The sequence below is a fragment of the Notolepis coatsorum genome (assembly GCF_963971535.1).
Source record: "Notolepis coatsorum genome assembly, chromosome: 3".
NCBI lineage: Eukaryota > Metazoa > Chordata > Actinopteri > Aulopiformes > Paralepididae > Notolepis > Notolepis coatsorum.
Genome location: NC_140167.1, coordinates 163,006,457 through 163,032,187, shown reverse-complemented (window position 1 = coordinate 163,032,187; position 25,731 = coordinate 163,006,457). Strand labels below are relative to the sequence as shown.

Genomic DNA, 25,731 nt, shown 5'->3' with positions numbered 1-25,731 from the left:
TCTCTGCTGCAGGAGAGAGTGTTAACTTGTCTCTGCTGCAGGAGAGAGAGTGTTAACTTGTCTCTGTGGTGCAGGAGAGAGAGTGTTAACTTGTCTCTGCTGCAGGAGAGAGAGTGTTAACTTGTCTCTGTGGTGCAGGAGAGAGAGTGTTAACTTGTCTCTGCTGCAGGAGAGAGAGTGTTAACTTGTCTCTGGTGCAGGAGAGAGAGTGTTAACTTGTCTCTGTGGTGCAGGAGAGAGAGTGTTAACTTGTCTCTGGTGCAGGAGAGAGAGTGTTAACTTGTCTCTGGTGCAGGAGAGAGAGTGTTAACTTGTCTCTGCTGCAGGAGAGAGAGTGTTAACTTGTCTCTGGTGCAGGAGAGAGAGTGTTAACTTGTCTCTGGTGCAGGAGAGAGAGTGTTAACTTGTCTCTGGTGCAGGAGAGAGAGTGTTAACTTGTCTCTGTGGTGCAGGAGAGAGAGCGTTAACTTGTCTCTGGTGCAGGAGAGAGAGTGTTAACTTGTCTCTGGTGCAGGAGAGAGAGTGTTAACTTGTCTCTGGTGCAGGAGAGAGAGTGTTAACTTGTCTCTGGTGCAGGAGAGAGAGTGTTAACTTGTCTCTGGTGCAGGAGAGAGAGTGTTAACTTGTCTCTGTGCAGCAGGAGAGAGAGTGTTAACTTGTCTCTGCTGCAGGAGAGAGAGTGTTAACTTGTCTCTGTGGTGCAGGAGAGAGAGTGTTAACTTGTCTCTGTGATGCAGGAGAGAGAGTGTTAACTTGTCTCTGCTGCAGGAGAGAGAGTGTTAACTTGTCTCTGGTGCAGGAGAGAGAGTGTTAACTTGTCTCTGCTGCAGGAGAGAGAGTGTTAACTTGTCTCTGGTGCAGGAGAGAGAGTGTTAACTTGTCTCTGTGGTGCAGGAGAGAGAATGTTAACTTGTCTCTGTGCAGCAGGAGAGAGAGTGTTAACTTGTCTCTGCTGCAGGAGAGAGAGTGTTAACTTGTCTCTGTGCAGCAGGAGAGAGAGTGTTAACTTGTCTCTGCTGCAGGAGAGAGAGTGTTAACTTGTCTCTGTGGTGCAGGAGAGAGAGTGTTAACTTGTCTCTGTGGTGCAGGAGAGAGAGTGTTAACTTGTCTCTGGTGCAGGAGAGAGAGTGTTAACTTGTCTCTGGTGCAGGAGAGAGAGTGTTAACTTGTCTCTGGTGCAGGAGAGAGAGTGTTAACTTGTCTCTGGTGCAGGAGAGAGAGTGTTAACTTGTCTCTGTGCAGCAGGAGAGAGAGTGTTAACTTGTCTCTGGTGCAGGAGAGAGAGTGTTAACTTGTCTCTGGTGCAGGAGAGAGAGTGTTAACTTGTCTCTGCTGCAGGAGAGAGAGTGTTAACTTGTCTCTGGTGCAGGAGAGAGAGTGTTAACTTGTCTCTGGTGCAGGAGAGAGAGTGTTAACTTGTCTCTGTGGTGCAGGAGAGAGAGTGTTAACTTGTCTCTGGTGCAGGAGAGAGAGTGTTAACTTGTCTCTGTGGTGCAGGAGAGAGAGTGTTAACTTGTCTCTGGTGCAGGAGAGAGAGCGTTAACTTGTCTCTGGTGCAGGAGAGAGAGTGTTAACTTGTCTCTGCTGCAGGAGAGAGAGTGTTAACTTGTCTCTGGTGCAGGAGAGAGAGTGTTAACTTGTCTCTGGTGCAGGAGAGAGAGTGTTAACTTGTCTCTGTGGTGCAGGAGAGAGAGTGTTAACTTGTCTCTGGTGCAGGAGAGAGAGTGTTAACTTGTCTCTGGTGCAGGAGAGAGAGTGTTAACTTGTCTCTGGTGCAGGAGAGAGAGTGTTAACTTGTGTCTGGTGCAGGAGAGAGAGTGTTAACTTGTCTCTGGTGCAGGAGAGAGAGTGTTAACTTGTCTCTGGTGCAGGAGAGAGAGTGTTAACTTGTCTCTGGTGCAGGAGAGAGAGTGTTAACTTGTCTCTGGTGCAGGAGAGAGAGAGTGTTAACTTGTCTCTGTGCAGCAGGAGAGAGAGTGTTAACTTGTCTCTGGTGCAGGAGAGAGAGTGTTAACTTGTCTCTGCTGCAGGAGAGAGAGTGTTAACTTGTCTCTGGTGCAGGAGAGAGAGTGTTAACTTGTCTCTGTGCAGCAGGAGAGAGAGTGTTAACTTGTCTCTGGTGCAGAAGAGAGAGTGTTAACTTGTCTCTGTGGTGCAGGAGAGAGAGTGTTAACTTGTCTCTGCTGCAGGAGAGAGAGTGTTAACTTGTCTCTGGTGCAGGAGAGAGAGTGTTAACTTGTCTCTGGTGCAGGAGAGAGAGTGTTAACTTGTCTCTGGTGCAGGAGAGAGAGTGTTAACTTGTCTCTCTGGTGCAGGAGAGAGAGTGTTAACTTGTCTCTGGTGCAGGAGAGAGAGTGTTAACTTGTCTCTGCTGCAGGAGAGAGAGTGTTAACTTGTCTCTGCTGCAGGAGAGAGTGTTAACTTGTCTCTGGTGCAGGAGAGAGTGTTAACTTGTCTCTGGTGCAGGAGAGAGAGTGTTAACTTGTCTCTGGTGCAGGAGAGAGAGTGTTAACTTGTCTCTGGTGCAGGAGAGAGAGTGTTAACTTGTCTCTGGTGCAGGAGAGAGAGTGTTAACTTGTCTCTGGTGCAGGAGAGAGAGTGTTAACTTGTCTCTGGTGCAGGAGAGAGAGCGTTAACTTGTCTCTCTGGTGCAGGAGAGAGAGTGTTAACTTGTCTCTGGTGCAGGAGAGAGAGTGTTAACTTGTCTCTGGTGCAGGAGAGAGAGTGTTAACTTGTCTCTGTGGTGCAGGAGAGAGAGTGTTAACTTGTGTCTGGTGCAGGAGAGAGAGTGTTAACTTGTCTCTGGTGCAGGAGAGAGAGTGTTAACTTGTCTCTGGTGCAGGAGAGAGAGTGTTAACTTGTCTCTGGTGCAGGAGAGAGAGTGTTAACTTGTCTCTGGTGCAGGAGAGAGAGAGAGTGTTAACTTGTCTCTGTGGTGCAGGAGAGAGAGTGTTAACTTGTCTCTGGTGCAGGAGAGAGAGTGTTAACTTGTCTCTGGTGCAGGAGAGAGAGTGTTAACTTGTCTCTGGTGCAGGAGAGAGAGTGTTAACTTGTCTCTGGTGCAGGAGAGAGAGTGTTAACTTGTCTCTGGTGCAGGAGAGAGAGTGTTAACTTGTCTCTGCTGCAGGAGAGAGAGTGTTAACTTGTCTCTGGTGCAGGAGAGAGAGTGTTAACTTGTCTCTGGTGCAGGAGAGAGAGTGTTAACTTGTCTCTGTGCAGCAGGAGAGAGAGTGTTAACTTGTCTCTGCTGCAGGAGAGATAGTGTTAACTTGTCTCTGGTGCAGGAGAGAGAGCGTTAACTTGTCTCTGCTGCAGGAGAGAGAGTGTTAACTTGTCTCTGGTGCAGGAGAGAGAGTGTTAACTTGTCTCTGGTGCAGGAGAGAGAGTGTTAACTTGTCTCTGGTGCAGGAGAGAGAGTGTTAACTTGTCTCTGCTGCAGGAGAGAGAGTGTTAACTTGTCTCTGGTGCAGGAGAGAGAGTGTTAACTTGTCTCTGTGGTGCAGGAGAGAGAGTGTTAACTTGTCTCTGGTGCAGGAGAGAGAGTGTTAACTTGTCTCTGGTGCAGGAGAGAGAGTGTTAACTTGTCTCTGGTGCAGGAGAGAGAGTGTTAACTTGTCTCTGCTGCAGGAGAGAGAGTGTTAACTTGTCTCTGCTGCAGGAGAGAGAGTGTTAACTTGTCTCTGGTGCAGGAGAGAGAGTGTTAACTTGTCTCTGGTGCAGGAGAGAGAGTGTTAACTTGTCTCTGGTGCAGGAGAGAGAGTGTTAACTTGTGTCTGCTGCAGGAGAGAGAGTGTTAACTTGTCTCTGGTGCAGGAGAGAGAGTGTTAACTTGTCTCTGGTGCAGGAGAGAGAGTGTTAACGATAGGTTATGTAGATAACCTAGTTATATTAGTATTGGCTAAGCGTCCCGCTCTGAGCCTTACGAGATACTCCTATCTCCTGTGATACCTAATGTATCTCCCACGAACAAAAACACATGCACCCCACCTGTATGGGGCCCCGCCCCTTATGGTGGCACCGCCCATATAACCATGACCCTGGTCATGAAACACCCTTCCTCGCCAAAACCCGTCCCAGGAAAAGATCCCTCAAGAGGGAACTCAGGGCGCGCAGAGCGGGACGCTTAGCCAATACTAATATAACTAGGTTATCTACATAACCTATCGTTATATTTCGTATTGCATCGCGTCCCGCTCTGAGCCTTACGAGATAATGGGGAAGAGCGGGCGCGAGACCCGACAGATGTACCCCCTGAGGACCCGTAAGCCCACATCAAGGGGTGCGGGGAGCCCTGTCACCCCATCCTTCCTAACGAAGGGGGGGCGCAGTCAACTCCACCTGAATGCGAACAAGAGGGAGCCAGAACCCCTTGAACACACCGTACAGGCGGAACCACGTGTGACTCAACACACTGCGGCCCATACCCATACACTCCTGCTACCCGACCAAAGGACGGGAAGCAGGAAAGGCCACAGACCCCAGAACCGCCTGGGAGACAGAACCCCCGGTCATGTCCATGAGGAAAAACCTTACAAAGGAGCCCGGGGAGGACCATGAAGCTGCAGCACAGATGGCCTCCACCGAGGCCCCACCCAGGAGAGCGGCAGAGGCAGCCACCCCACGAGTGGAGTGCGCCCTGACGCCCCCAGGGGGATCCTGCCCAGCCAGCGTGTAGCAGAGGGTAACACCCTCGCACAACCAATGGGACAGGCGCTGCTCCGACAGTGCCTTATCAGCACGAGCCCCACCGTAACAGACAAAAAGCTGGTCGGTAACCCTGAAATCCTGAGTACGGCTGAGGTAAATCCCCAAGCACGGACTGGACATGACAGGTGAAGGCCCGCATCTAACTCACCAGTGTGAGGAGGAGGACGAAACGCCTGAACCACAATATCCCGGGAGCGGAAGGAACTCCGGATATTCTTAGGCACGAAAGCAGGATTAGGTCGCAGAGTGACACCGCAATCGGTCCGAAAAGACAGGCACTCTGGACGTACCGAGAGAGCACAGAGCTCACCTACGCGTTTAGCGGAAGTGACAGCCAGAAGGAACGCGGTCCTGAAGGACAGCTGTCCCAACGGCGCCCGCTCGAGCGGCTCAAACGGGGCCAAGGACAACCGACCGAGGACCAATTGAAGATCCCAAGTCGGAGCCAAGGAGCGTTGCACCGGCTTAACGCGTCGAGCGCCAAGCAGGAAACGCTTCACAAGAGGGTGGCTGAACAAGACATCCCCTCAAACCCCTCATGATAGGAGGATATAGCTGCTGCATATACCCTCACCGTCGAAGCCGACAGTCTATCAAGGAGAGACTGGAGGTAACTAAGGACAGCATCCAGGGGGCAGGAGACTGAGTCCTGGCCCCCCGCCTTACACCACACTTGGAACATACGTCATCTGCCCGCGTAAGCGCGACAGTGGAGGGAGCATGCGCATTCCAGATGGTAACACCATCAGGATCAAGAACCTGCGCCCCTCAACGTACCCGTCCCAACAACTGACCTAACAGATGTATGGGGAAGAATCCCTGGCGGCACGGCATCGGTCCCAGACCTGCCTGGCCATGTCCAGACGCAATCCTCACCCGTCAGGATGAGGGCCGCCCCGCGACAGTACACCTGCACCCACATTCTCCCTGCCGGGGATGTGGGGAGCCCTTAGGCCGCGCAGATGGAGGACGCCCATAGCCAGCCGCCCGCCGCCTGGTGCAGACAGGGGGAGCGTACTCCTCCCTGTCTGTCGATACACGACACTGACGTCGTATCGTCCGTCCTGATCAACACCATTTGTGGACCAGAAGGACCGCTTTCAACACCAACACATTGAACGCAGCGCAGACCGGGCAGCATGGTTTGCCAGCTGCCCCCTACTGCGTTGGCCCGACGCATCACCAGCGAGGGAGGCGTCGGTGAAAACGCGACGTGAGACAGCGCCGTAACCGTCCTAGGACGGAACCTCCCGAGCGTGTTGACAACACGCTCTGAGATGGATGCCCATAGCCCTCCAACCGTTGACTGGGAAGAGGAATACTCTACATCCAGTCTACAGCAACCCCAGGCTGGTAGAGACCTGCCTGGTACGAGACCTGACGATCCACCTTGACCGCGAAGGACCAGAACGTCATCAGGGCAGAACACTCCGTAACCCCGGATGACGCAGAGGCCCCAGTGCGGCCTCCACGCACTTGGTGAAGATGCGGGGAGCCAGAGAAAACCGAACGGCAGCCTCTGGTACTCATACGCTAACCCTGCAAAGGAAGCGTAGGTAAGCCCTAGGATGGAAGATCGGGGATGCGCATACGCATCCTACAGGTCTATGGAGGAGAACCAGACCCCCACCTGACAGTGTTCAACAGGTAGGAGACGATCCAAAAAATGCTGAACCTTCCCATGGGACAGGTCCAGCCTGGGTCTTACACCCCTCCCTCCCGACTTCTCGGGCAGAGAACACCGGGAGGAGAACGCCACGACGATGGCTTGCTTCGTCCACAGAGATTGGATCTCGTCGACCAGAGCTGTCCCTGCTGGAGACCCCGACAACAGGGTCTGTACCAAACCTGAAAACGGGTGGGGTTGTGTAAACACAAGTCCCCGCCTCACCATTCTCTCCATCTACCTCGACATATGGTACTGCCGTAGTCATATGTGACGACACTCCCAACGCACCCGCCGTCACGTGGCGCAGGTCCGCCAGGAACTGTAGATAGTTGGCCCGGTCCCCCCCGCTGTGCGAAGACAACCCTGGAATCGTGCGAGGAGCGCGTTCCGTGTCGGAACACCTGACCCTGACACCACCCACGAGGCAATCGCACCCAAGGGGGAACCCCGACAGAAAAGGGCCTGTCTGATACGGGGGGCTTCCGATCAAAAAAGCCCCCCCACTGAACACCCCTCCAGAACATGCTGAAGGAGTTGTTCTGCAGCCGGACATGCAAGGTGTAAGGCCCCCATGGGTTCCTACACACCGTAGCCCTGCAGTGATATCACTACCACCCCAAACCATGTGAGCTGCGACCACTTGCCAATATTCCAGGAGTGGGAGCACCAACATGATACCTGGCCTGGCGAAGGCGAGGCCGGGGAAGCCCGCACTGTGTGCCTCAAAAGGTTTCGAGCCCCCCTGCTGACAACACTTAAGTTGACAGACGTAACACCAGGCTCAACCAACACAGTTCAAGGTGTGGGAGCCGCTTGACAGCACAACATTCTCACGGACAGACCCAGGCTCAGCCATCAACTGGGTGTCAGCCCCTGTCTCCATGAGAAGCGAAGAATGGGGCCGCATACGCTTCAAGAAGGTTCGCGGCCCGCAGCCAAAGGAACACACCCAGAGCCCCGCTTCTGAGGGTAACAGAAAGCGGACTGAGCGGGGAGCGGGCTGCTCGCGGCAAAATGACGACGGAGTGGTTTACCAACACCGAAATCACCCAAAATGGCCGATCCCTCGGCCGCCAAGACTGTCGGCCTCACGATACCCTGTCGATTCTCCAACCAGGGCACCACTGGCGGGGGAAACATGGCCGCCTGTCGAGGGCCCCGTCATCGCCGCTGACGAGGCCGTGCTCTCTCTTCTTCTGGCTGCGCGGTGTGAGGCGGTGTAGGGCCTAGGACAATACCGCCCGCGCTCCAGCAGAAGACCAAAATCCCCTGCGGAGAGGGGAACCCTGAGCGGTTATAGCTTGCGGCTGGGTCAAAGCTAATAACGTCAACAACCTCGCGCGATGTGTCGACGTCGGCTGGCCCCAAGGCCCCTCCACCAGACACCATTTTTTTTTTTAATAGAAAAAACACCAATTCGAACACAGTTCTAATCGTTGCCAATTCCATACCGTGGCGGTACAAGCCTTAACAGCCCACCAGCCACTCGCCAGGCCGACCCACCCAAGGTGTCGGCCGGGCGGGGCATTGTTTCAATATATCAAAAACAAAGGACTGACGTTAACATGGAGCACCAGTGGTGATTGCAAACAGCACCCTCCACTGTGGTGTGCACCATGAAAGGGTTAAATGAATAAAAGAGCTAAACCACAAAAACTGTAGAATGAGCAAACCCATACACACAAAGTTAAGGGGAGACGGACCAGACCCGTCTTCATTCAAAATATTCACAACAGAACACCAGCCCTAGTTTAGCCCATTTACCAAAAAAGGTAAACAAAGCCCCCCCCCGCACTACTCCCCCAGTATACCGATTGACCGTCAGTATGAATGGTTTGAGAGGAGAGAAAGCTGTAGCAAGACAGACCTTCTCATAGCAGAGTGACAAAACGAAACAATAGCCCCCTACACAGGGCCGCCCCAGGAGATGGGGGGCCTCGCGTCTAAAAACGCACAGGGCCTCACATTTCTCCCAGGCGGCCCTGCCCTTATACTACTGCAGCCTAACGCCAGGCAATGTGGGACCCAAGACAACAATTGCCTGTGCACAGACACGCAACATGTCTATCATGTCGGCTGGACCCATAGCCCCACTACCCGACGCCAACCCAGATGGGAACACCGTTCAACAAACCCCGCCGGAACACAAGGTAAAATACCTGGCTAGGAACCTAGCCACGACCTACCCCGTTGTCAACCCATTTACCCGAAAAAGGTAAATAGAACTCAAAAACCCCACAACAGCTACCGACTGACCTTCATTGATGAACCGGGCAAGAGGCGGGAGAGTGACAACATCCCACGGCGGAGACATTAAAACAGCATAGCAATTAGCAGTAGTAATAGCATGCGGCAGTAGCGATAGCATGTTAGCATAGCTTTAGATGTTTTAGCAGCACGCCCAAGACAGCTTGGAAACCGTTCCCTGCAGAGAACGTTCACCAAACCATCCTGCCCCCGGCGCCAACACACAACATGGTTGTGTTAACAAAACAAACCAGCATTACTAACACTAATACCCATGCCTGAAGACACAGGGCCTACCTGAGTACAAGCTGGCCCGACAGCCTTGTACAGCTGAACCTCGATGTGCAGTCATCAAACGAGGAACATCACAGGCCCGTCGTGTCGCCGAAAACATGCGTCGAAGATGCCAGGGGCCAGCAACCTCCGGTAAGCTTCCAACATTATTAATCTTCCTTAATCTTTTCATTCCGCTAGCTCGTATGGTGCACGCATCCAATACGCTGGGACGAAAATAGAGGAAGGGTGTTTCATGACCAGGGTCATGGTTATATGGGCGGTGCCACCATAAGGGGCGGGGCCCCATACAGGTGGGGTGCATGTGTTTTTGTTCGTGGGAGATACATTAGGTATCACAGGAGATAGGAGTATCTCGTAAGGCTCAGAGCGGGACGCGATGCAATACGAAATATAACTTGTCTCTGCTGCAGGAGAGAGAGTGTTAACTTGTCTCTGGTGCAGGAGAGAGAGTGTTAACTTGTCTCTGGTGCAGGAGAGAGAGTGTTAACTTGTCTCTGGTGCAGGAGAGAGAGTGTTAACTTGTCTCTGGTGCAGGAGAGAGAGTGTTAACTTGTCTCTGGTGCAGGAGAGAGAGTGTTAACTTGTCTCTGCTGCAGGAGAGAGAGTGTTAACTTGTCTCTGGTGCAGGAGAGAGAGTGTTAACTTGTCTCTGGTGCAGGAGAGAGAGTGTTAACTTGTCTCTGGTGCAGGAGAGAGAGTGTTAACTTGTCTCTGCTGCAGGAGAGAGAGTGTTAACTTGTCTCTGCTGCAGGAGAGAGAGTGTTAACTTGTCTCTGGTGCAGGAGAGAGAGTGTTAACTTGTCTCTGGTGCAGGAGAGAGAGAGTGTTAACTTGTCTCTGTGGTGCAGGAGAGAGAGTGTTAACTTGTCTCTGGTGCAGGAGAGAGAGTGTTAACTTGTCTCTGGTGCAGGAGAGAGAGTGTTAACTTGTCTCTGTGGTGCAGGAGAGAGAGTGTTAACTTGTCTCTGCTGCAGGAGAGAGTGTTAACTTGTCTCTGGTGCAGGAGAGAGAGTGTTAACTTGTCTCTGTGCAGCAGGAGAGAGAGTGTTAACTTGTCTCTGGTGCAGGAGAGAGAGTGTTAACTTGTCTCTGGTGCAGGAGAGAGAGTGTTAACTTGTCTCTGGTGCAGGAGAGAGAGTGTTAACTTGTCTCTGGTGCAGGAGAGAGAGTGTTAACTTGTCTCTGGTGCAGGAGAGAGAGTGTTAACTTGTCTCTGGTGCAGGAGAGAGAGTGTTAACTTGTCTCTGTGGTGCAGGAGAGAGAGTGTTAACTTGTCTCTGGTGCAGGAGAGAGAGTGTTAACTTGTCTCTGGTGCAGAAGAGAGAGTGTTAACTTGTCTCTGTGGTGCAGGAGAGAGAGTGTTAACTTGTCTCTGGTGCAGGAGAGAGAGTGTTAACTTGTCTCTGGTGCAGGAGAGAGAGTGTTAACTTGTCTCTGTGGTGCAGGAGAGAGAGTGTTAACTTGTCTCTGCTGCAGGAGAGAGAGTGTTAACTTGTCTCTGGTGCAGGAGAGAGAGTGTTAACTTGTCTCTGGTGCAGGAGAGAGAGTGTTAACAATGTCTCTGGTGCAGGAGAGAGAGTGTTAACTTGTCTCTGGTGCAGGAGAGAGAGTGTTAACTTGTCTCTGGTGCAGGAGAGAGAGTGTTAACTTGTCTCTGGTGCAGGAGAGAGAGCGTTAACTTGTCTCTGGTGCAGGAGAGAGAGTGTTAACTTGTCTCTGCTGCAGGAGAGAGAGTGTTAACTTGTCTCTGGTGCAGGAGAGAGAGAGTTAACTTGTCTCTGTGGTGCAGGAGAGAGAGTGTTAACTTGTCTCTGCTGCAGGAGAGAGAGTGTTAACTTGTCTCTGGTGCAGGAGAGAGAGTGTTAACTTGTCTCTGCTGCAGGAGAGAGAGCGTTAACTTGTCTCTGGTGCAGGAGAGAGAGTGTTAACTTGTCTCTGGTGCAGGAGAGAGAGTGTTAACTTGTCTCTGGTGCAGGAGAGAGAGTGTTAACTTGTCTCTGTGGTGCAGGAGAGAGAGTGTTAACTTGTCTCTGGTGCAGGAGAGAGAGTGTTAACTAGTCTCTGCTGCAGGAGAGAGAGTGTTAACTTGTCTCTGCTGCAGGAGAGAGAGTGTTAACTTGTCTCTGGTGCAGGAGAGAGAGTGAGAGTGTTAACTTGTCTCTGGTGCAGGAGAGAGAGTGTTAACTTGTCTCTGGTGCAGGAGAGAGAGTGTTAACTTGTCTCTGTGGTGCAGGAGAGAGAGTGTTAACTTGTCTCTGCTGCAGGAGAGAGAGTGTTAACTTGTCTCTGGTGCAGAAGAGAGAGTGTTAACTTGTCTCTGGTGCAGGAGAGAGAGTGTTAACTTGTCTCTGGTGCAGGAGAGAGAGTGTTAACTTGTCTCTGCTGCAGGAGAGAGAGTGTTAACTTGTCTCTGGTGCAGGAGAGAGAGTGTTAACTTGTCTCTGGTGCAGGAGAGAGAGAGTGTTAACTTGTCTCTGGTGCAGGAGAGAGAGTGTTAACTTGTCTCTGGTGCAGGAGAGAGAGTGTTAACTTGTCTCTGGTGCAGGAGAGAGAGTGTGTTAACTTGTCTCTGCTGCAGGAGAGAGAGTGTTAACTTGTCTCTGCTGCAGGAGAGGGAGTGTTAACTTGTGTCTGGTGCAGGAGAGAGAGTGTTAACTTGTCTCTGGTGCAGGAGAGAGAGTGTTAACTTGTCTCTGGTGCAGGAGAGAGAGTGTTAACTTGTCTCTGTGGTGCAGGAGAGAGAGTGTTAACTTGTCTCTGTGCAGCAGGAGAGAGAGTGTTAACTTGTCTCTGCTGCAGGAGAGAGAGTGTTAACTTGTCTCTGGTGCAGGAGAGAGAGTGTTAACTTGTCTCTGTGCAGCAGGAGAGAGAGTGTTAACTTGTCTCTGCTGCAGGAGAGAGAGTGTTAACTTGTCTCTGGTGCAGGAGAGAGAGTGTTAACTTGTCTCTGTGGTGCAGGAGAGAGAGTGTTAACTTGTCTCTGCTGCAGGAGAGAGAGTGTTAACTTGTCTCTGGTGCAGGAGAGAGAGTGTTAACTTGTCTCTGGTGCAGGAGAGAGAGTGTTAACTTGTCTCTGGTGCAGGAGAGAGAGTGTTAACTTGTCTCTGTGGTGCAGGAGAGAGAGTGTTAACTTGTCTCTGGTGCAGGAGAGAGAGTGTTAACTTGTCTCTGTGGTGCAGGAGAGAGAGTGTTAACTTGTCTCTGGTGCAGGAGAGAGAGTGTTAACTTGTCTCTGTGGTGCAGGAGAGAGAGTGTTAACTTGTCTCTGGTGCAGGAGAGAGAGTGTTAACTTGTCTCTGGTGCAGGAGAGAGAGTGTTAACTTGTCTCTGGTGCAGGAGAGAGAGTGTTAACTTGTCTCTGGTGCAGGAGAGAGAGTGTTAACTTGTCTCTGCTGCAGGAGAGAGAGTGTTAACTTGTCTCTGGTGCAGGAGAGAGAGTGTTACCTTGTCTCTGGTGCAGGAGAGAGAGTGTTAACTTGTCTCTGCTGCAGGAGAGAGAGTGTTAACTTGTCTCTGGTGCAGGAGAGATAGTGTTAACTTGTCTCTGGTGCAGGAGAGAGAGTGTTAACTTGTCTCTGGTGCAGGAGAGAGAGTGTTAACTTGTCTCTGGTGCAGGAGAGAGAGAGTGTTAACTTGTCTCTGGTGCAGGAGAGAGAGTGTTAACTTGTCTCTGCTGCAGGAGAGAGAGTGTTAACTTGTCTCTGCTGCAGGAGAGAGAGTGTTAACTTGTCTCTGGTGCAGGAGAGAGAGTGTTAACTTGTCTCTGGTGCAGGAGAGAGAGTGTTAACTTGTCTCTGTGCAGCAGGAGAGAGAGTGTTAACTTGTCTCTGGTGCAGAAGAGAGAGTGTTAACTTGTCTCTGTGGTGCAGGAGAGAGAGTGTTAACTTGTCTCTGGTGCAGGAGAGAGTGTTAACTTGTCTCTGGTGCAGGAGAGAGAGTGTTAACTTGTCTCTGGTGCAGGAGAGAGAGTGTTAACTTGTCTCTGGTGCAGGAGAGAGAGTGTTAACTTGTCTCTGGTGCAGGAGAGAGAGTGTTAACTTGTCTCTGGTGCAGGAGAGAGAGTGTTAACTTGTCTCTGTGGTGCAGGAGAGAGAGTGTTAACTTGTCTCTGCTGCAGGAGAGAGAGTGTTAACTTGTCTCTGGTGCAGGAGAGAGTGTTAACTTGTCTCTGCTGCAGGAGAGAGAGTGTTAACTTGTCTCTGGTGCAGGAGAGAGTGTTAACTTGTCTCTGGTGCAGGAGAGAGAGCGTTAACTTGTGTCTGGTGCAGGAGAGAGAGTGTTAACTTGTCTCTGGTGCAGGAGAGAGAGTGTTAACTTGTGTCTGGTGCAGGAGAGAGAGTGTTAACTTGTCTCTGCTGCAGGAGAGAGAGTGTTAACTTGTCTCTGGTGCAGGAGAGAGAGTGTTAACTTGTCTCTGGTGCAGGAGAGAGAGTGTTAACTTGTCTCTGCTGCAGGAGAGAGAGTGTTAACTTGTCTCTGGTGCAGGAGAGAGAGTGTTAACTTGTCTCTGGTGCAGGAGAGAGAGTGTTAACTTGTCTCTGGTGCAGGAGAGAGAGTGTTAACTTGTCTCTGGTGCAGGAGAGAGAGTGTTAACTTGTCTCTGGTGCAGGAGAGAGAGTGTTAACTTGTCTCTGTGGTGCAGGAGAGAGAGCGTTAACTTGAAAGTGAATCTACTGTAAATGCAGCAGAGGTTCCGAGGCAGGCCATTCCAAAGAGTTAATGCTCTAAAAATAAAAGATCTCCCCAAAGCGCTGGTTCTAGGACCTGGCAATTCAAGCTGCCCACTACTCGAACCTCTAGTGTAATGCTTGTGCACAGTATTACTAAAAACTATCTGATTATGTATAAAAACAGGAGTTTTACTGCTCATGACCAACTTGAACAGCACAAGTATATTAAAAGACAATCTATTTTCAACGTTAAGCCAAGAGAGGCGGGCATGCATATGGCTCACATTAGACCTTAGTGAGCAGCCCAGTACCAACCGTGCTGCCCTGTTCTGGACCACCTGGAGCTTCCTGAGGTCACCACTGGCAGCAGATGACCACATCGCAGAGGAATAGTCAAGATGACATAAAACTAAACTTTGCACTATCTGACATAAAAGGGGACGGGCAACAAAAGAAGCACATTTCCTGGAAATACCAATTGCTCTTCCCATTTTTAAAACAATATAATTAATATGCTGAGACCAAGACCGAGTGCAATCCAGCATCACTCCAAGGAGTTTAGTACTTTCAACTTGTTGAACTGCTGAATTACACAAGTTTAAATGAAGCTTTGGATTTGTAGATAACCTGTGCCTTGTTCCCAGCACAATACATTTAGTCTTGGAGATATTAAGGACAAGTCTATTACATACTACCCAGTCATGCACAACTTTAAGTTCTCTACTCAAAACTTCATTAAGTACATTGCATGATGGTGCAGCGTAATACAATGTTGAATCATCTGCATAAAGAACTGTTGTAGCACATTTGGTAGCCCAAGATAGGTCATTAGTAAATACAGAGAAGAGCAAAGGTCCTAGGCAACTTCCTTGCGGAACGCCACACTCTGCTACTGGACAGGCTGCCATTTAGATACACCTTCTGTGATCTAGAGGACAAATAACTTAGTATCCACTTTAAAGCAGAAGAGTTAAAACCATAACATTTAAGTTTCTCAACCAGTAGAGAATGGTCCAGCACATCAAATGCAGCACTAAAATCTATGAGAGAGAGTGTTAACTTGTCTCTGGTGCAGGAGAGAGAGCGTTAACTTGTCTCTGTGCTGCAGGAGAGAGAGTGTTAACTTACATTTAAATGTTTTACATTTAGTAATTTAGCTGACTCTTTTATCCAAAGCGACTTACAAGTTCTTGTCTCTGTGCCGCAGGAGAGAGAGCGGCTGAAGCAGGAGAAGCGGGACGAGAAGCGGTTAAACAAGGAGCGGAAGCTGGAGCTCAGGAGGCTGGAGCTGGAAATTGCCAAGGAGTTGAAGAAGCCAAATGAAGACATGTGCTTAGCTGATCACAAGGTACCCAGAGACCTGGGGGGGTGACTCATCAATCCCTCAGCCTCCCTCAGCCAGCCCCCCTCAGCCTCCCTCAGCCCCCCTCAGCCTCCCTCAGCCCCTCTCAGCCTCCCTCAGCCCCCCTCAGCCTCCCTCAGCCCCTCTCAGCCTCCCTCAGCCCCCCTCAGCCTCCCTCAGCCCCCCTCAGCCTCCCTCAGCCCCCCTCAGCCTCCCTCAGCCCCCCTCAGCCTCCCTCAGCCCCCCTCAGCCTCCCTCAGCCCCTCTCAGCCTCCCTCAGCCCCCCTCAGCCTCCCTCAGCCCCCCTCAGCCTCCCTCAGCCCCCCTCAGCCTCCCTCAGCCCCCCTCAGCCTCCCTCAGCCCCCCTCAGCCTCCCTCAGCCCCCCCTTAGCCTCCCTCAGCCCCCCTCAGCCTCCCTCAGCCCCCCTCAGCCTCCCTCAGCCCCCCTCAGCCTCCCTCAGCCCCCCCTTAGCCCCTCTCAGCCACCTCTCAGCCTCCCTCAGCCCCCCTCCCCTCAGCCCGAGTGCAGGGGAGCCTGTATTTTACTCAATCATCTCTTGGAGCTGAAATTATATCACATTTTGAAAAGATATAGTATGTTGTTGTTGTTGTTCTTTTTTTAGATGTGACGTATTGCCAAACAAACTGTAAACTGACTGTGTGTGAAGATCCCTCCAGTATGTTATCGCTCTGACAAAATCTACAGAGCTCAGCTTCAGCTAGTGCTGCCGGAATAGATGGCTGGTAACATCACTGAGCGTAGCAGAGGTGAATGAAAGCAGGGCAGCAGGTCAAAAGACTGCCATCAAGTGGCCACTGGTGGCATAGCAGCCACAGAATCACCCCATATTATACTGTAAAGATCATGCTGGGCCTCTAGTCGCGAAGTTAAAAAAAAAAAAAAAAATTGTGTTTCTGATCTGGGAACAGCGTTCAGGTCGCGTGACTGTAAAGACTGATCAGCTCTGCTACTCAAAGATGCTTTGTGATCACATCCACAGAGCTTAACACCTGTAGGAAGTTCTCTGTTCTTAATCCCATATCATCTCCCTAAGCCCTGCCATGATGTCAAGTTAATCGCCGTAAGCCCCATTACTGACTTCTCCATTTATTTAATTGAGACTCTTATTGGAGTTCAGGCAATAAGTAACATGTTAACTCACAATGTTACAAAGATATCAACATCTTTCTGTTAGAGATATCAACAGCTTTCTGTTATAGATATCAAAATGTTTCTGTTATAGATATCAACATCTTTCTGTTATAGATATCAACATCTTTCTGTTAGAGATATCAACATCTTTCTGTTATAGATATCAACATCTTTACATATCAACATCTTTCTGTTAGAGATATCAATATCTTTCTGTTAGAGATATCAACATCTTTACTTAAGAGATATCAACATCTTTCTGTTATAGATATCAACATCTTTACATAACATCTTTCTGTTAGAGATATCAACATCTTTACATATCAACATCTTTCTGTTAGAGATATCAACATCTTTACTTAAGAGATATCAACATCTTTCTGTTATAGATATCAACATCTTTACATAAGAGATCAACATCTTTACATAAGAGATATCAACATCTTTACTTAAGAGATATCAACATCTTTCTGTTATAGATATCAACATCTTTACATAAGAGATATCAACATCTTTACATAAGAGATATCAACATCTTTACATAAGAGATATCAACATCTTTACATAAGATATATCAACATCTTTACTTAAGAGATATCAACATCTTTCTGTTGGAGATATCAACATCTTTACTTAAGATATATCAACATCTTTACTTAAGATATATCAACATCTTTACATAAGAGATATCAACATCTTTACATAAGAGATATCAACATCTTTACATAAGATAAGAAATATCAACATCTTTACATAAGATATATCAACATCTTTACTTAAGAGATATCAACATCTTTACATAAGATATATCAACATCTTTACATAAGATATATCAACATCTTTACATAAGATATATCAACATCTTTACATAAGATATATCAACATCTTTACATAAGATATATCAACAGCTTTACATAAGATATATCAACAGCTTTACATAAGAGATATCAACATCTTTACATAAGAGATATCAACAGATTTACTTAAGAGATATCAACATCTTTACTTAAGAGATATCAACATCTTTCTGTTAGAGATATCAACATCTTTACTTAAGAGATATCAACATCTTTCTGTTAGAGATATCAACATCTTTACTTAAGAGATATCAACATCTTTCTGTTAGAGATATCAACATATTTCTATAAAATCCATTCCCACCGTTAGATATGTGATATCCAACATATTTATGTGTCAAAACTATAATACAACTAAAATGTCCCACACACACTCACTCACTCACTCACTCACTCACTCACTCACTCACTCACTCACTCACTCACTCACACACACACACACACTCACACTCTCACACTCTCACACTCTCTCTCTCTCTCTCTCTGTTTCAGCCTGGTAGTAGCCCCTTATCCCATACCGGTATCAAAATTGACCTATCTCAAACCCCGCCCTTTTTTCTTGATCCTCCAATCACAATGGTTGCTTCCCACTGGAAGCAACCATTGTGATTGGAGGATCAAGAAAAGATGGTGGGCTTTGAGATGGGTCACTTGGTGCATCCCTAGTTATATAGATCAAGGTATAATTATGTTAACTCGCAGTGTTTCCCCCCCAGCCCCTCCCGGAGCTGTCCCATGTCCCCGGCCTGGTCCTGTCCGGCACGACCTTCTCCGACTGCCTGATGGTGCTGCAGTTCCTGCGGAGCTTCGGCAAGGTGCTGCGTCTGGACGTGAGCGTCCAGGTCCCCAGCCTGAGCGTCCTGCAGGAGGGGCTCCTCAACCTGGGGGACCGCGCAGGACACGTCCAGGACCTGCTGGTGCTCATGCTCTCTGCTGCCGTGTGTGACCCGGGACTGCCCTCAGGACACAGGGTGAGAGAGCACAAGCACGTATAGTAACTTACCATAGAACACATACAGTAACGTACCATAGAACACGTACAGTAACGTACCATAGAACACCTAGAGTAACGTACCATAGAACATGTACAGTAACGTACCATAGAACACCTAGAGTAACGTACCATAGAACACCTAGAGTAACGTACCATAGAACACTTACAGTAACGTACCATAGAACACTTAGGGCTAGATCCACAAAGAATGGATTGCACAGAGCAAGTTGCACCCTTGCTTACAATTCATTATGAATTGAAAATGGGGGACCCTGATGTAAACAAGACGAAAGTCTTTCTCTGGTCTGCATCCCCTTAACAATTGTGTGTATTGAGCCGTACTGTATTGTACCCATTCTGCAATCTGTTAATAAAATGTTCATTCAATCAATCAATCTGCGCGGTGATTGATTGAATGAAAATTGTATTAACAGATTGCAGAATGGGTACAATACAGTACGGCTCAATACACACCACTTTTTTTTTTCTTTTTTTTTTTTTTTATTATTATTGCAAAACAAAATTATTAAAAGTCAGTACTCAACACACAATACATAATGAAACTAACAATTAAGATGGCTAAAATGACATGCAAGCACAGAAACAGAAAGCAAAAAAAAATATATAATAATACTTTACCGTATACAGTGTATATCCAACGAAATTACCAATTATACCAATGTCTTATACAGGATATACCCCTAATACCTGTTATCTAAAACCCTACACACATATGCTCCAGCTCGAACCCCCCCCTCCCGGACCCCTCTTTGGATAGTACCTCCATTATCCCTCGTTCCTAACCAGACACTACCATTATAAGCTAGCTTTTATTCTCTCCACCACTTCTAACCACATTGACATTTTGGATTCATTGAGACCCAGAATTCTTGCTGTAGATATTTCTTGATAAATCACATCGAGATATGTAAGAAACACACAATATAATACACACAATTGTTAAGGGGATGCAGACCAGAGAAAGACTTTCGTCTTGTTTACATCAGGGTCCCCCATCTTCAATTCATAATGAATTGTAAGTAAGGGTGCAACTTGCTCCGTGCAATCCATTCTTTGTGGATCTAGCCCTTAGAGTAACGTACCATAGAACACTAACAGTAACGTACCATAGAACACTAACAGTAACGTACCATAGAACACTTACAGTAACGTACCATAGAACACTTACAGTAACGTACCATAGAACACTTACATCCACCCAACGTACCATAGAACACTTACAGTAACGTACCATAGAACACTAACAGTAATGTACCATAGAACACTTACAGTAACGTACCATAGAACACTTACATCCACCCAACGTACCATAGAACACTTACAGTAACGTACCATAGAACACTTAGTCACCCAACGTACCATAGATGGAACACTCATTACGAGACCCCCCGGCCAGGGGCTCGTGGTGTCTTCTCGAGCCAAATCTCCAATTGGATCTAATAAATTATAACAACCAGCTCTCTGACCAAGAGAGTTATTTCTTCCCTCCACCACAGTGTCCCTCATAGCTCTGATCTCAACACCGCCGCTCTCCCTCCACCACAGTGTCCCTCATAGCTCTGATCTCAACACCCCCCTCCCTCCCCCCCGCCTCCACGGCTCCACAGTCAGGACACACACGGGGGGTGTTATCAGCTCCCCGGCACCGTGCCGCTAAATGAAGAGGCTTATCTGTTCCTGGAGGGTTATCGGTGTTTAGAGCTCTTTTTAATACGCCGTCTACAGTTTAAACCAGCAATTCTAATTCATCCCCAAAGCCATTTCTCCATGCTATTCTGTAGGGCTTAGTCACGCCTCCTCCGTGTGACTTTACATCACGCTCTTCAAGGAGCCCCGTACTCCACCACATTAAAGGAAGGAGCCTGAACAGAGAGGGTGTTTCAACCCCCTGTGTTATTCTTACTGAGAGCTTACAGTACACATACCCTGATCAAAATCAAGATTAATACTACAACTCTGTACATACATCTGATTAGCACTATTACTCAGTAGTACTAATTTATATATTTTATACCCAGTTTAATCACCTGTACATTGTATATTACTATTGCACTTTACTGTTACATTTGCACTCTGGTTGGATGCCAAACCTCTTTTCATTGTACTGTACTTGTGCTGTATGATGACCAGTGATGCCACAGATTACTTGTAAAAATAATCTGATTACTGATTACTCCTTTAAAAAGTAATCTAGTTACTTTACTGATTACTTGATTATCAAAGTAACTTAGTTACTTTGAAAGTAACTAGGTTACGAAGTCGTCGTCGTCCCCCCTGCTGCTGCCACAAGAATGACAACAGTTTTTTTTTTTTAAATAATGCTTTATTGAAAGTGCATATGTCATAAATCATGATTGGCTGCTCAGACAGGTCATCATGAGACGTCATCAGCCATCAGGCCATACTCCGGTCTAGCTGACTGTACCCCTGGCTCTCTTATCATCAGCATTATGAGATAGTAACTAAATAGTAACTCACAGCCACTTGGAAAAGTAACTGTAATCAGATTACTGGCTTGTAAAAAGTAACAAGTTAGATTACTATTTACTGAAAAAAGTCATCAGATTACAGTAACTAGTTACTTAGTAACTAGTAACTAGTTACTGGCATCACTGATGATGACAACACATTTGAATGTAATCTTTCTATATTCATGTCATGTGTATCCTGCTTCCAGACCAAGACGGCGCTGGGGGAGCACCTGACCAACGTGGGCATCACCAGGGACAACGTGTCTGAGGTCCTGCAGATCTACATGGAGGCTCACTGCAGACACACGGAGCTGGCTGGTCTGGCTCTCAGCCTGAGGACCAAGGCCTTCCAGGCCCACACGCCCGAGCAGAAGGCCTCCGTGCTGGGCTTCCTGGTGAACGAACTCTGCTGCAGCAAGGCTGTCGTCAGGTGAGGCGAGGGGAGGGGAGAGGAGAGGAGAGGAGGGGAGGGGGGGGCAGGGAGAGGAGAGGAGATATTCCTTTATTGATCCCCTTGGGGAAATGTGGGCATCATAACAGCATGGGGGAGGGGGGGTACAGGTATGGGCAGGGTAATAGTAGAAATGCATAAATATAGGCAATTAGATCTGAATATAAAACTATGAGAAAAATGAACAGTGTAAACAATATAATTAATATATTATATAATTAGTTAATTCTATAATTAACAAACGTTTATATCCTAGTCGAGTCATAATGCTGACTACAGTGATGATGAAGTTGAAGGTGTGAATGTTCAAACCTTTATTTATTCGCGAAAAGGACAATTGAGGTCACCCTCATTTTCAATGTCATCAAGACTTTACAGACATTTCAATGCATACATTTTCTATAATATAATAATAATAAATATGAATAACTATCTATATAGCACTTTTCACACATGGACCGCAGCCCAACCTGCCCCACAGCAAGTAGCACAAAATGAACATAGGCATAAAAATCTGCATATAGTTGACAGAATAAAAACAATGTATAAAATGCAGAAATACGAATAGGCATAAAATAAATAAAAAATAAAATAAGTACAATAAAAGTGATGATATTGATGATTACGATGACTGCCCGTTCAGTCACACATGTTGCACTTTTAACTGCATTGGCGTTCCTCTGGGTGGTGAGACACTGGCTGCTTCTTGGGCAACATAGTCGGACAACATTGGACAAGCGTCCAACAAGTGTCCAACAAGCGTCCAACAAGCGTCTGTACTGATTGCTTGGCTCTTGTTGCCCAGATACATTCTATTGTCTGTGCTACTGTCTCACCCAGCTTCCTCTTTACAAGCACATCACTATCATGTTGCCCCAAAGGTTGGCCAGTGTATCACCATGACAGGATGATACATTTAGCCAATCAATCAGTCAGCCAAACAATCAATCAACCACTCAACCAATCAATCAATCAATCAATGAAGAAAGCTAAAAGAAGGAGGTCTAATGAGGGAAGGTGTTTATAGCTTTGGCTCATAGTGTTGCCCCGTTGAATTCTGATCTGAGAAAGTCCAAATAAAAGCCTCTTTGGTTTCCTTGTCTTTTGATTGTTATTCATTGAGCAGCACAAACAGGCCTTGGTTCTAGCAGACTCATCTGTTGTGAGAGTAGACGGTGTGACAGTGTTTTATTCATGGGGACTTGAATTTTTAATGAACTACCACAAGTATCAAAGGGAATAGGATACGTTTTTGTTCTGATGGACAGTTTCACAGGGTTGCATCAAACCTATATGTCATACATTTTACACAAGTGCCAGTAACACTTTGAGAGCTATAAGATATTCCTTTATTGGTCCCTTGGGGGAAATGCTGGCGTCATAGCAGCATGGGGGAGGGGGGAAATGGGAGGGGAGGTACAAGAGTCAGACACACTTAGTGCTCAGATGTTCCTAATAGTTCTCAGTTGTGTTCTATCTGATGCACCTTGCGGTGCGCTACCATGTGATGGTACACATCTGTTTCAGCATTCACACACGTTCAACGAGCAGGTTTAACCGTTCAATTCGGTGTTGTGTCTTTGCAGTGAAATTGACAACAGCATAGATCACATGACCAACCTGAGGAAGGACAAGTGGGTCATCGAGGGCAAGCTGCGCAAGTGAGTACCTGCCTCTAAGAACATATCTACTACTGCCTCTAAGAACATATATACTGCTGCCTCTAAGAACATATCTACTACTGCCTCTAAGAACATATCTACTGCTGCCTCTAAGAACATATACTGCTGCCTATAAGAACATATCTACTGCTGCCTCTAAGAACATATACTGCTGCCTATAAGAACATATAATACTGCTGCCTCTAAGAAATATACTGCTGCCTCTAAGAAATATACTGCTGCCTATAAGAACACTAAGAAATATACTGCTGCCTCTAAGAGCATTAAGAAATATACTGCTGCTAACTGAACGTTGTCTCCAGACTGAGGACCATCCACAGCAAGCGGACGGGCCGGAGGGAGGGCAGCCAGGGGGGAGAGGACGGCCACAGCCTGGGAACCCCGGCCGCCGGACGCAAGCGCAAGAGGAAAGAAGGGGACAGCGAGGAGGACGAGGAGGAGGACAGCGAGGACCAGGGGGACGAGGAGGAGGACGAGGACGAGGAGGAGGGAGGAAAGAAAGGGAAGAAAGGAGAGACCTGCGAGGAGGAGGTGATTAGAGACGCTGTTCGTTGCTAGCAGTGGTGGAAAGTAACTAAGTATTTGTACTCAAGTACTGTACTTAAGTAAATTTTCGAGCTACTGTACTTGTACTTGAGTATTTTCATTTGAGGGAACTTTTTTTTTTTTTTATATTATTCTCTTTTTCCCCCTCCTTCTTTTTCCGATTTTTCTCCCATCCCACTGTTAGTCGTTATGCCAATTCCCAACCCCCTTCTTGGTTGTTGCGCACTTTCCCCTACTGTTGGTCCGAGAGGCCGGAGACTGTCACATGCTTTCCTCCGACGCATGTGCAGCCAGCCTGGCCGCGCAGATTCTTACCGGGAGAGTGTAACGTGTGGAAGGTCGCACTACCTCTCTCCAGATCCTACCCTTGCTGAGCAGGCGCCCCGACCGAACTGTAGGGGTCGCTGTCCACAACGCCCAGGACCCACCCACGGCTCCCCTCCCCCTAACTCAGCCAAACGAGTTAGTATAGCGATCAGCCCGAGCCAAGGCAATGCTGACTCTCCGGGAGTCGAGACCGCAGCCTCTTGCATTGGTGACGAGCACAATCTCCGCTACGCCACCTGACCGCCCCCTTGAGGGAACTTTATACTTTTACTCCACTACATTTATCTGTTACTAGTTACTTTGAAGAAAATAATTTTGCATGGAAAACATAATATATACAAAAAAAATTAAGAAATTTGATCCACTTTTTCTCTTTTTCTCCCATCCCAATTCCACTGTGCCGACAGCCGGAGTCGAACCCTGTGTCTCTTGCGTTGGTGACGAGCGCAGTGTCCGCTGCGCCACCCAGCCGCCCTTACAAAATAAAACATTTATGAATATTTTTTTTTTATCCACTTTTTCTCCCATTTTCTATATTTTCTCCCATCCCAATTTCGTATCATCCAATTCAACCCTCCCCTGTCACGAACGCTGTTTCTTGCCTCCCACAAGCCGGCTGCAATGTGGACTAAGTCATACATAGCACAAGTCCCCTCCGGTACTTGAGGTAACAGCAGTCGCATCTTTTCACCTGCGCAGCTCGATCTCTCAGTGGCGAGGAGTAACGCGTGGGAGGCTCACGCTGCCCCCGACACTTCCTGATTCTACTGCGCAGGCGCACCAACCGACCTGTAGGAGTCGCTGTCCACAACGCCCGATCCCCACCCATCAGTTTCCCACCCCCTAATACGGCCAATGTGTATTAGTACGGACGACCAGCTAAACTGAGAGCAATGTGGAGCGCTGGGATCGAACAGGCGAGCCCAGCGTCTCCGCATTCTACCTTTTGGGGATCATCTGAAACGGATCTCAGCCACGTATATACTTCTTGTCCCAGTCTCTGTTATATGAGCAAAGTCTCTTTCTTTTGCCTCCATTTCCTTGTTTTTCTTAGCTAGCTAAACAACTTGTATCAGTAATATTGGCGGTCTTTCTTCTGACTACTCGAGTGACAGGTGACAGGCAGCGCGAGACTCGAGTGAGCTGCTCCGCTCGGCAGCCTCCGCTGCGCAATGCATTGGTTTGAGACGTCGCCAGATTTTTTTATTTTAAATATAAGAGGGTATTGGAACGAGGCATTAAATTAACAACATTTAAAAAAGAATTTTAAATAATAATCTTTGAAAAAAAAAATTACGCGTGACAAACGTCCCAATATCGGGGGACAGGTGGGCACCCTAGAGAAGCCTTGCATCACGTGTCCCCTCCGGTACACGAGGAGGCAGCCTGTCGCATCTTTTCACTGCAGCAGCTCGAACTCTCAGTGGCGAGGAGTAACGCGTGGGAGGCTCACGCTGCCCCCGCTACTTCCTGCTTCCGCCGCACTGGCGTCACCAAACCGACCTGTAGGAATCGCTGTCCACAACGTCCAATCCCCACCCACCGGCTTTCCCACCCTCTAACACTTGCCAATTGTGTTAGTATGAACAACCGGCCAGCCGGTAGCAACGCCGAGAGCTGGGCTCGAACCAAGCGTATCCTGCGTTAGAGGCGAGCGCCTTGCCCACTGCGCCAATCAGCCACCCTTTATCTGTGTACGTCTTCCACCACTGGTTGCTAGTAAATGTCAGACCTGGCTGCTGGTCTCGTACTAATGTGAGTGTTTCCTTCCAGGATGACAGCGACCAGACGGTCAGTGTGGAGGAGCTGGAGAAACACATAGAGAAATCAACCAAGGTAATTCACTTCAGGCTCCTCCCCCCTGGGTCAGCTGGCTGAGGAAGCTCCTCCCCCCTGGGTCAGCTCTCTGAGGAAGCTCCTTGTCCGTGTGATTACGAAACCTAGCCGCATTTCTCGGAGACGCTCTCTGATTGGCACTGACTGACGCTCTCTGATTGGCCACTGACGCGTTTGCCAAATCCGTGACGAGCTGTGTCTTTGCCCATTTCCACGTCAAACAGCCTGCAAACTACCTGGCGTTCTATCGCCATGCTCTAAGACAAACTAACCTTAACCAACTTCGAAAGAGTGCCTAAGCTTAACCGTCGAAAGAACTTGCCGTCACGCTCTAAGACAAACTCTAACCTTAACCAACTTCGAAGAGTGCCTAAGCTTAACCAGTGTAGAAACAGGCGTCAGCCAATCAGAGAGCGTCTCCGAGAAATGCGGCTAGGTTTCGTAATCACGCTCCTTGTCCA

General features: G+C 48.2%; 1 protein-coding gene across 4 annotated transcripts in view; it reads left to right on the top strand.

Annotated features, from left to right (window-relative positions):
- Positions 1–25,731, top strand: part of LOC311224417 (bromodomain adjacent to zinc finger domain protein 2B-like) — a 283,540-nt gene that overhangs the window by 232,293 nt on the left and 25,516 nt on the right. For all 4 annotated transcript variants that reach the window (XM_084309389.1, XM_084309390.1, XM_084309391.1 and 1 more), the window contains 6 exons: positions 14,798–14,938; positions 17,659–17,913; positions 20,635–20,858; positions 22,466–22,540; positions 22,864–23,092; positions 25,208–25,270. In XM_084309389.1, coding sequence (XP_084165515.1) covers positions 14,798–14,938; positions 17,659–17,913; positions 20,635–20,858; positions 22,466–22,540; positions 22,864–23,092; positions 25,208–25,270 — 987 coding nt within the window. The remainder of the gene's footprint in view (positions 1–14,797; positions 14,939–17,658; positions 17,914–20,634; positions 20,859–22,465; positions 22,541–22,863; positions 23,093–25,207; positions 25,271–25,731) is intronic.